Source organism: Pavona decussata, unplaced genomic scaffold (genome assembly GCF_977016875.1).
Source record: "Pavona decussata unplaced genomic scaffold, jaPavDecu1.1 SCAFFOLD_602, whole genome shotgun sequence".
NCBI lineage: Eukaryota > Metazoa > Cnidaria > Anthozoa > Scleractinia > Agariciidae > Pavona > Pavona decussata.
In genome coordinates, this window is record NW_028145860.1 from 1,693,054 (window position 1) to 1,704,965 (window position 11,912).

The 11,912-nt window shown below is 37.6% G+C and overlaps 1 protein-coding gene across 3 annotated transcripts; it reads left to right on the forward strand.

The window, feature by feature from the left end:
* The first annotated feature begins 1,379 nt into the window (after positions 1–1,379).
* Positions 1,380–11,511, forward strand: LOC146449304 (uncharacterized). Of its 3 annotated transcripts, XM_085101656.1 has the most exons (6): positions 1,380–1,700; positions 2,818–4,257; positions 6,026–6,538; positions 6,885–6,959; positions 7,386–7,480; positions 11,020–11,511. In XM_085101656.1, exons 4-6 carry the CDS (start codon positions 6,887–6,889, stop codon positions 11,182–11,184), a joined length of 333 nt encoding a protein of 110 aa, XP_084957782.1. In that variant the 5' UTR covers positions 1,380–1,700; positions 2,818–4,257; positions 6,026–6,538; positions 6,885–6,886; the 3' UTR covers positions 11,185–11,511. The 3 variants fall into 3 exon arrangements, with proteins under 3 accessions (XP_084957782.1, XP_084957785.1, XP_084957784.1); XM_085101659.1 differs by lacking the exon at positions 6,026–6,538 and having other exon boundaries at positions 2,818–3,455; XM_085101658.1 differs by lacking the exons at positions 1,380–1,700; positions 2,818–4,257; positions 6,026–6,538 and having other exon boundaries at positions 6,549–6,959.
* The last annotated feature ends 401 nt before the right edge of the window (positions 11,512–11,912 follow it).

The window sequence follows — 11,912 nt, forward strand, 5'->3', positions numbered from 1 at the left end:
CTCCCTTCAGAAATTTGTAGCTTTCCATTAACGCTGTTGCCTAAGAAAATTTCAAGGAGACCACAAGGCCACAAGCTGAAAAGTTAGGAGCCCAACATATTAAGACTGCTAGGTGCTGAGCGAAACACCTGTGTCCAGAACATTTTCTTGGGTGCCCCACTGGCTACTCAGGGCTCCTGTAAGGCAAGAGCCGTGATCCAGTAACCCTCCATAGAGGAGGTTTGGATATTCTGGCACCATATTGTTCCGACTTATAACAAACTTGTATTGTTACATCTGTCAGGGTTGCCATTTCTGTTGTTCACTAAGGTGCTTATTCACAATCTTTGAAGTAATAACCTTTAACCCTTAAACCCCTAATATCAAGGAAAAAATTTTCCTATCTTGTCCTCATACTTTTCTTATAAAAATAGGTGGGAGAAGTTATTAATTAAAATATCAAGAAAATCCACCTTGGGTGATCATATCCTTAATTCTCATGACCTCAGGGGTGGAATAAGCATAAATATTACAAGGCGAAATTTGATGCTGATCACTGTTAGGGTTTAAAGAGTTAAAATATACCATCACATTTATTCCATTGCGCATATGCCACACATTGACATTCCAATCTTAGCAGTATGCAGGATGTTTGTCCATGAACCTAGTTTAATGGCCTTAGCTCCCATGAGTCTCCTGTAGCTCAGTGGTAGAGCATCCGAACTAGTGATCAGAAGGTCTTAGGTTCAACTGCTGATAGGAGCACTCAGATTTCTTTTTTCCGACTATGCTTAGTGTCACTTTGAATAATACATCATTCTCACTCATTCACCAGACTTAAAAAATATATCAGGATGGGAAGATAATGAGGTCATTTCAAATGACCAATGTTTACCTCAAGACTAACTAAATAAGAACAACTCACAATGTGTAACCTACCACGGCACAATGATCTCCTCAATGAATACCAACTTTTGTTATAGAGTAAAAATGTCACTGGTATCCCTTTCTTTTATTGAGCCAGGCTTATTAGCGAGTGTTGATGTGGTGTGCTTTATACAGCTTCAATTTATGGTCAATGCACAGAAGGGTATATTTCTCTGTTAATTGATTGACAGGATTTATATCATTCTATGTCTTGTAAGACCTCTTTGGTGACCATCAGACTGAGCTTAAAAATATTGGCCATGTATATGCAAGACCACCAAGATTTAGTTACACGGCTGTCCTTGGCTAACATCAATTTAAATCTACTTACAAATGCTTACATCATTAGGCCAGTGAGATCCTTCACTGGGACTGTTTTGGTTAACAAACAAAATTTTTCTTTCCTTTTTAATATGTTATTAAGGGCTGTTGTCATACCTAAGCATTTAAGTCACTTAAATAATCCCCCCCCTACCTCCTCCCACTTTTCATCACTTTATATACATGTGGCTACATGCATGACTGATAGGTTTTATTATAACCATTTAGGCTGTGTGATAACAGTTTATAATAAGTAATTAAAGTCACTAAATTCTCCATTTTTGTTTGTATATAGGCATTGTCATGTGCTGAAGTAAAGGCAAGCAGATCAGCTGGAGGAGCTGAAAGGGCACTGTTAACAATGCTGTTCTCCATTGATACACTTGAAGTGCCCTCTGTAATGGGATAGAACATTAAGAGGGACAAGCCGCCAAGGGCACCCCTCGACAAATGCTTGTTGAACAAACTCATTGGTAATTAATTGTTAATTGTTTTCATAAATATGTACAAAAATGTTAGATGACTGTTACATATGCAGGACCATTAAATGATATTATTAAAGTCACGCAGAATTTAAGGCCAGCTTAGCTAGTAAGATTATAAAGGGCCTAGAAAGGAGATTTGGGGGCTCCAGATGCTGGATATGTGTGAGATATCCCTTTAAATACTCTTACAAGATCAGGGACTGTGAAGGGGGTGGGGCTGGGGGCTGGGGCTTCAGGACATTAATTTTAAGTTTGTCCTATCTTTCTAGAAATTCAGAACAACTGAAATTTAATTTATGTTTTTGTTCTATTCATCATCTACTCAATTTAAATTTGAGCTAAAACCCTGGCTATAAATCTTGAAACAGTTTGAACGGATCTTATTCCCTTTCCTCTTTTCAATGTTGCTGTCAATTACACAAAGCAAACAGGAGCGAAGTCATGCAAATTTATGTTAAACCTCTCTACTGGGCAGATGGATGAGCACTTGCCATGTGTTATACTTCAAAACAGTCTATTCTCAACTCCAGAAAGGGATTGTGGGATTATTGGGGTAGATGGATGGACATTGCGCCCACGAATAAATGTTTTTTTCGGCGTTTTGTCGGGGTTAAGCATGCTCTTGTTAAATAGAGTAATTTCTACAAATTGACTGCCAAGAAATGCACTTATTCATCGGCGCAATTCCCATCTGTCTTACCCAAAATGATCCCATATTCCTTGTTGAGAAACTTTATCCAATACGATATCTTGGACCCGGGGTAGGGGGGGGGGGTTACTCCCATATAAAAGTCATGAGCTGATCATCGGAAATTTTGAAAAGAACCCCTAAAAGTTACCAGAATTCTGTTTTGTGGGCGTGGTCCAAACAACTTTTTACCCCTAAAAGGTACCAAATCAGTTGACTGACATTTTTTCCCTTTGATATTTTTCGGCTCAAAGGTATACCACCATATCTCTGATGGAAGTCGTTTCAGATTTTAGTACCCTAAGGGGTACCAAAACACGAATTTTAACCCGTAAAAGATAAGCTGGTAAACTGGTGCTTTCACATGATCAATTTGCAAACTTTATGTGTTAATCTTTCTTTCTCTTTATTTTACAGTCAGATACCAGCGCGGGTGTTTTCAATAGTAATCTGGTTGACCAACAAAGTATTCACAAGAAGACAGGTGACAAGAAGGACCCAGGCCACTGGCCATGAATCTACAGAAGGCACGTGGTCAACACGTGATCAGCAAATGATCTTTATCCGTCACCAGGGCACTGCCGATCAAACAGCTTCTAAGGGAGCTACAATTAAATCAAGGGTACCCATACAAAGATTAAACGCCTGCGCCCAGTTGTTCAAAGTTCGATTAAGCTAGTCCTGGATTAATGCAAACTGTGACTCGAGTTTAATTGCTAATCAATAAAGATTCTTCCCAAAAAACTTTGGCCCTCAGTTTTTACTTACACTTTTCTTTACCTTTAGCTCGAAATTAGCCGTTAAAACCATTTTTAACGAGCGAGATGAAAACCTCGATTAACTTCTAATCGTGGATTAGCGTTAATCGGCTTTCGAACAACCCGGCCCTGGGTAACATCATATAAAACTGGGGAACTGAGAACATGGTGCGTTTTTGCTGCCGCGTCAGGACGATCGGAACTTGACAAAATGTCGATGTTGAAAAGTATTCATTCATGTACTCTTTCCTGTTGTTGAGACGAGAAAGTGAGACGAAAAACTGGAATTCACACCAGGTGAGAAAATCAGGGCGGCTTTATAGTGCACCATTGTTTTACCATCTTTAAACAAGTTGATGTTACACGGCTTTCTGTCAGATGGATTTTCGTCTTAGATAATTCCCCTCTTCTGCCGGGCCCAGTTGCTCGAAGTCCGATTAAGCTAATCCTGGATTAACGAGAATTTTGATTCGAATTTAATTACTAAACAATAAAGATTTTTTAAAAAGATTTGCGTCCCTCAGTTTTGACTTTGGCTTTTCTTCACTATTGGCTTAAAATTAGATTTTAAACACATTTTTAACGAGCAAGCTCGGTTAACTTTTAATCGTGGATTAGCTTTAATCGGCTTTCGAACAACTGGGGCCTGATTTGAAATCATCTTAAAGTTACAAGCTATTTCCCTTATAAATTATTGTACTCTTAACAGTGGTTACTTCGACCTGAACCAGGGTAGTGAAAGAACAACAACAACAACAACAAACGTTGTTTACCCCAGAGTTTACAAAAAGCATTTAAAATGTAACAGAAATAATAGGTGTACTGGCTGCCCGAAATAACCTTAGACGCGCGCGCGAAAATTACATCAGACGAGGATTGAAAAGAAGGTGGCGTGGGTTTCTGGAACGAGGCGCGAAACATACCCAACGAAATTTACGACGCCGGGGAGCGCTGCCCTAAACGGGTGTGCGAGGGCGACTAATTTTTCTCTTCTCCAGCGTGTCAGAACTGGCCGACCAGAATTGGTCGGTTCAGAAAATACAGCAATTTGAAAGAATGGTTATTGCAACAGGTTTTCCACTCGCGTTTGCTGGATAAGGCCCGGTTCATACGTCGAACTTTACATGAGCCGAACCTAATAATTTGGTTCGGCGCATGTAAAGATCGACGTATGAATCAGTTAGGATCGACAGATTTGTATTTGGGTCGACCCGCCGTTCTATTCGACTGCGCCAGTCGAATAGAACGGCAAAAGTTCGACTTCGATTCAGACGTCGAACTTTTCATGTGCCGAACCAAATGCATACGTTACGTATAAATTATATAAATTATATCTATCCCAGAGGTCTGCGCGTTCCATCGACTTGGCATGCGCAAAGGACTTCATTCTGAACAAGATGGCGGGAAAAGAGGAATGTGCTTGTTTTTCTTGTTTCGAAACAACTGAATATACTTGTCTGAGATGCGTAAGATTAAAAAAAAAAAAAAAAAAGAATCTATTCTTGAAGTGCACACGCACTTCAAACCGACAGAAACTTTCCAATACAGGCTATATCAAAGGCGAAGCGTCAAGACTTCTCAGAACAAAATCTTCAAAAACAACATTTGAAGAACACATTACTCTATTCAAACAGAGATTACGCAATAGAGGTTAACTCGATAACCTTATAATAAAACTCTTTCAGAAGTCAACCTCCGCGAAAGAATGTCGGCACTACAAAAAACCCGCAAAAACATTTTGAAGTTTGTTATGGAATATCGCCCTTCTTTGCCTAACCTTAAACAATTCAGATGAGTAAATACAGGAGGCATAATCAGGGATGGAGACCGTAAGCGTGGGGTCCACGCTTACCCATGAGTTGTACCAAAAAAATCTATTTTTAGAAAAAATTGCCCCCCCCCCCCCTCTTCTCACGTCATAAACCCGCGTGAATACACGCAAATTTGCGTGGGGCTACTACCTTATATGTGACACGGAAAGCAGCTGAGAAAAAATTCACCCAAGATAAAAAAGTCCTTGCCTGTCTGAGTACATGTCCGTAGAGTGTAAGCTTTTTTCATTCATTTAACAGTAGCAACGCACGCAGCGCCACCGTTTTGGCGCCTTTTTGACTTTACTGTGAGAGTCATGTGATCAATAGGCCGCCTATTCCAACTTTTCCCGTCTTCTTTCAATTGTTACCTTTTCTTTGTGAGAGTCTAATTCCTTAAATGTGGGCACTGAGGAGATATTCCCTGGCAGAATTTTAAAATTTGGACGCCGTTTTGAACAGGTGGAAAAAAAATTCAATTTCTCCACGCGCGATCCTGGCCGTTTACACGCGTGCGCGCACGCGCGTATGGCGCAATTTTTTTCTAAAAAATAGATTTTTTTTGGTACAATACATGGGGACAGGCCCACAAGTCAAATTGGCATCTGGTTACGGTCTCCATCCCTGATTATGGCTCCTGGTAAATGACACTTGATAGAAAATCTGCCTCTGCTAAGGGAGATCTACAAAGATCCCTCCTTATACTTTCGTACAGAAAAGGGAGATCTTTGAAAGACGTACTCGTGAGAGTAAATTAGCTTTGAAGGTCATATTCTTCCTATCTCGCTTAGTAGGAGCCGTGTTTGGCCTGTCTTTATTATTTTACCAAGCAAGCTCTTCCATGTCAGAATTCATCTTTCCCGCCATTTTGAACCTTGTTGAGTAAAAACAACAGCCGCTGACCACGAAAATCTACTTTCTCACTTTAGCTTTAATTAAGTTCGACTTCAGTTAGGTTCGACGTCTGAATCAACTGCCGAACTTAATTATTTGGGTCGACCTTAATAGGTATTAGGTTCGGCTCATGTAAAGTTCGACGTATGAACCGGGCCTAAGGGATCACTATAGCCAACGACGGGCGCAAGTGGCTATAATCTTCCTATAGTCTACTCGTCAGCGCCACGCGAGCATATCTCTGAATTAAATATGATCAGATGAGCATTACTGTCTTATGTAGGTTTACAGAAAATTGTAGTTTCGGTGACCCTTTTCATCGGCTTTACTAAAGGAAACGGATACGTGTGGACCGGGTATTTTTTTTACTAAGTCTTTGACAAAACCAAAGGTGCTAACTTTTTAATTTATGCCTCAAAATGTTTCCCTAAAAATCTTTTTCCATTTTGGCATGCGCACTTTTGCAGCACGTGCAGAATGTTTCTTTCTTCAGGTGCAGCAAATGTCGTTGTCAGTGATTGGTTTTAGTTCCTAATCCATATTCATAACTAACTTCACACGTAGTTCGCGGACTTGTAAGAAATCCGTTGGAAAGAGTGGTTTGACGGTCCTCTTTAACGAAGAAAAATCACGAAATGCGGGAGCTTAAAGCATAGAAAAAAGTTCACGGTAAAGGTAAGCCCTATTTGCAAAAATTACTTAAAGTTTGTGTGGACACTACAACAAACCAGGGATATGTTGCTGACTTAACACGTTCGTTGGCTTGCTACTCGTTGAAAACATCGATTGAAACTCCTCGACTGTACTGAAAATGGATTAAAACGTTTTCTCGTTCTTAGTTATTGCTTTGAAAGTTTAAAGAACACACAGCCTGTCCCATGATACGTTAAAATTGTTATCCTTCGCCGAATGTATGAATGCGTTAGTGAAAACTGGTCGTTTCCATAATTTGTCCGGCCGGTATGGCGCATAAATTAAGCTTGTGCTGCACAATTACTGACATGATAATTTATATTTTCAGAAATGCTAATTCAGGAAATTGCAAGTAAGCATGAGGAGAAAGAAACCGAGGGAACAAGCTGGAATTACTTCAAAGGTAAGAACTTTGTCATAATACAATAAATCCGCGGTGATTCCCTTTAAGGTCTGATATCAACATGCGCACTCTTCTCACTGTTGACCATTTTTTTCTTCTAGCATAACTTGGGAGAATTTGTTTGAACATCAAGACATTTTCTTTGTTGATCAGTCCATTCATTCTCTTGACCAGCATCCTGGATTCAGACGGTCATATTATTCGATTTTGTTGTTATTTCTTGGTTATTTGTGTTCTAAAAACAACAGCTTTTTAACTGGGCCCAAGGTCTTTGCAGTAATAACATCCGTTACAGATCCTTATAGCTGATATTAATTCCAACTTCACCGTTTAACGCTCAGTTAAGAAAGATATTTTGGCCAGTTTAAACTCCCAATAACATAGCATTTGCTGCAAAATCGCTAAGTTGATTTTGTTAAATTCCAGGAAAGTCCTTCAACAAATTACTGAAAACGGGAAACGAAAGAATGGAATGCAAGACAAGCTGGAATCTGGAAAAAAAGAACGGACATGCTTTAAAGGTAAGAACTTTAAAATGATATACCGAATGATAAATTTCTTTAAAAAAATAATAGCTGACTGAATTTCTGAACCAGGGTAGTGAGAGAACAAAACAACAACAGCAACAAGCGTTGTTTACCTCAGAGTTTACAAAAAGCATTTAAAATGTAACACAAATATTGAATTTCTTTATTATTTCAAAAAAGTATACAGTACAGAAGAATCAACTATAGATTAATAATTTTTATCAAATAACTTAATATCGGGGATAGATAGTCTTTTATCCAAATGATCCGAATCATGTCAGCCATTATTTTTCTCACAGTTTTAAAGTAAACTCAATCATTTTTAACTCGTTATCCAAGGCTGTACTTCATGCTATTTCATATTTTAACGTATTAACTTAACAACTTCGCACCAGTTTCCGTCTGCTTCTGTTTTCTTTTATTTTAAACTTCAAGCAAAGTAATGGCCAAAGTGAAAGCGTCGAAACCAAACTCTTTCCCTGTGTCAAACTGATCATATCGTTAAGCTTGCCTCGGCCGCAAAAGTTTGTTTCGATCTTGTCTTTGGAGTTGACAGTCTAATTTTCTATTTGGACAAAACGTTGTAACAAACCATCATCGCGGTTATTTAAACTTTCACAGTCTTAACAGAGATCGTATTTTAAAACTGATGCACACTGTACAAATCCCAAAACATTGTCTCTTAGCAATGGCTGACAAGGTCACTTGTGTAAATGTTTGCATTCAGTATCAAAAATTATTGTCTGTTAAGCTTTCAATAGTCGGTAGGTCAGTAGTACGAGATTTGATGCAAAACTTTAAACAAGGCCCTAAGAATGTAACTGTTGTCTGTGAATTAGAATCGAGTAAAAATACAAGGACTTAAGGAGGCTCGCAGCAGTTTTTTCTGACATGATAGTGGATCTTTTGAAATCAAAATTTCTCATAGAAGGCAAGCTTCAATTTTCTTCATACTACGCCACAAAGGCGGAAACTTCACCTAGTTTCAGCCTTCTTATCTTACACCAGAAATTCCTCTGAAGCTTCAAACCTTCTCGAAAGTCAAAAAGAACTATTGTTGTTTTAACAGCTCGCCATTCTCAAGAATGTACGTTTTGATTGTTTTCCTATGATAAAATATCTTTGCACAGAAAACTAAGAGAAAGTTCTATGTTTTACTTTTCCTGATATATTGAGGGTAAAGCCACAATAACCAAAATCATCCTGTAAAAAATTGATTCTTGATTTACTTGAAAGTCGGTTCGTTGTAGAGGACTGACCAGATTTTGAGCTAATCGATATTTAAAATAAACGTCATCGTTGATATGGCAACGACTACTGCTTGGAAACCAATGAAAACAAACTTTAATTATAGATTTATTTGGTGGTGTAGTATGAAAGAAATCTTAGCTTGCCTTCTATGCGAAATCAGTTTGATTTCAAAAGATCCTCTATCACGTCCGTAAAACTGTTGCGAGGCCTCGATAAAAATAAACAAATCTCCAGAAAACGTTATCAGTGACATATGGCATAGATTGATATGTACACATCTTAAAAGGCTCACAGAGAATTTGGCCCATTTACGAGAGAGATAAGGATTTTCAAAGGCTTTGACACTCAAAACACAATATCTCTTATCGGTAATCTGGAAAAGACTAACAATTTGGCAACAGTACTGGCATAATCAATCATCGATCTCCACATAAAAACAAAATGTTATACTTACTCGAATACCAGTACTCAGAAAATGATGAATAGGTCTTCGGGACTAGAAGAAAATTTATAATTAGAAAATGATTCATTCGACTTTACCACTAAGATCGTCTTCCAGAACCCGAGACAACCTTTTTATTCGCTTTGATTGCGCTATTCTGTGATATGCAATAAGGTGTTGAATTTATGCAGTTGAGTGAGAAAAGATATTTGGATCAGTGAAAGAATTCGTTTTTTCGGGAAAAAAGAAGATAATAATAATAGTGACGAAAGAAACACATTCAAAATGCAACCATTGATTGATTGACCAGTTGAGTAGTCTTAGTGCTCGATTTTTTAGAAATGATAATTTGGACGAAATATAGGCTTTCATTTGCTCCACTACAACCTTGATCCAGGCATATGACTTTTATTTATTTATTTGAATTCCAACCAAAACAATTTACCATAGAAACGAAATCACGCGACACTCAATGTCAAGGAAGCCTGTTTTGTCGTTACAACTGGGATAGAAGTAACCACAACGCGACAAATTATATTCGTTGGCAATCATATCTGAAAACATTTTGAGATCGTCTCTGAGTAAATCTAGATTCATTTGTCACAAGTTGATTTTGACTATTTTTGTACTCCATATTATTTTTGTCACGGATGATTTAAAAAAAACTACGTTTAAGAATCGAGATTTTAACTATTCTTTTATTGGGTTTTCCCAAACACAGAAACCAAGATAAATATCGACGAAGTAAAACTGACGTGAAACTTAAAATTGATGAACTAAGAAAGGAAACGATTTCTTATTCGAACTGATAGCAAAAATTGTCAAATACTTGTGAAATGTTCGTGGCTAGTCTGACGGGGCGTTTCGTCTGGGCCAAGAGACTCCTCAGAGACCTTCAGAATTTATAGGCAAACTCGTTGAGCATCACGCCCAAAGTCCCGTTCGCAAATTCAAGATGTTAGCAGTCTGGCCCTCTTTCGCAAAAGGATTCCTGTGTCCATGCGGTTGACAATTTTGCAGTTGTTATTGTGCAGATAGCAAAAACATGTTTAAAATTCGAGAAAGGGAATCCTCGCAGATCATAATTAAACAAGACTCTTTCAAATCGGATGAAAAATAATGAAAACTAGAAAAATAAATTTTCAAATTTTTCCTTAAAAGGTTTTATTTAGGGACCAGCAACATTAATAAATGACAATAATTTCCTGTGCTCCTACCTGTTTAGGTTTGTGACAGCTTAATTTACTCTTAGCCTTAACCAAGAAATAAAAATAGGTCTTTGAAAAAAATTGTTCATAAAAACGTGAATTTTTTGCTCAGAAATTTACTGAAAGGAAAAAAAAAGTAAAATTGCCTCGGGGCTTGAACCAAGCCCCTCCAAAGCTTCTTAAATTAACGACGGCAGAGATAAGGCCGTCGTTCTTCTATTCAAGGCGTGAGCTTTACCACAAGACCACCTCGGAATTGCTTAGAAAGAATGGTCAAAGTTGACTAGAAATAGGTTGTGAGCCTCATGTTTTATTAATTAGTTCGTGTCACCTTTGCAGTCGTAACCAATGACAACATAGGTCGTGCGTGCGCGCAAATTATGCAAAAAAGACAAACAAGTTTACAAACGGAAAACAACACTTGCGGCAAAAATTCAAATGTTCAGCAAGATATCTCGGTTTCATTTTTGATTTCATATTAAAGAATACTCAGTGTTTCAAGCTAAATGTAGTAGTTTGAAATAAAACTGGAGAATCAATGAGCTTCTCTACGCAAATAGCCAATAATTAAATTCATTATAGATGCTGTTGCGGCGTTACATGAAATTAATGTCAAGTTCCTTTTGTTTTAGCTGTCAATCTCAAGTTGGACTGAAGCACAAGATGAAGAACAAATTGCCTCCGCAAGCCGGAAAGGATACACAAGCAAGCAGGACAAGAGAAAGACTGAACATCGATTAACTTTTTGGACACATTTAAAGGTAGAAATTGTGCTGTTTAGCGAGCTCTTGTACTGAAAAGAAAGTTCCATTATAACAGTTGCTTGAATTACCTCAAAGCTAAAAAGAGACGCCTAGGGTCAGTATCAAATTCCAACAAACATTAAGAAAAATATAACATTTTGACAACTGTCAAAAACAAAATTTTAAACATAATGTTTCTGATTAGAAACGTTAGATTTCATGACAGTTGGAACTGAGGAAGTCTGTGAATTCTAGAATTTAAAAAAAATCACCTAGGTTCGATGGCAAATTCTAACAACATGGCATTCAAACAAAATACAAGATTTCAGCAAGTGGCCACCAAAAACAATCTTATACATAGTTTTGCTTAGTAGAAGTCTTTGATTTGTAGAATTTAAAACAAAACACATAGGGTCGACAACAAATTCCAATAATTTTTCAAACAGAATACAAGATTTCAGCAAGTGTCCACCAAAAACAATCTTAAAACTAATTTTGCTGAGTTATAAACATTAGATTTCATGACAATTGGAACTGAACCAGCCTTTGAATTGTAAAATTTTCAAAAAAATCACACAGGGTCGATGACAAATTCCAACAAACATTGAAACAAAACTGACAAGATTTCAGCAAGTGTTTACCGAAAACAATCTTAAACATAATTTCAGCTGACTAAGAAACATTATATTTCATGACAATTGGAACTGAACAAGTCTTTGATTTCTAGAATGTGAGATGCCTTTTATAATGGAACTTGTTGTTTTAAATGATCGTTACTTGAA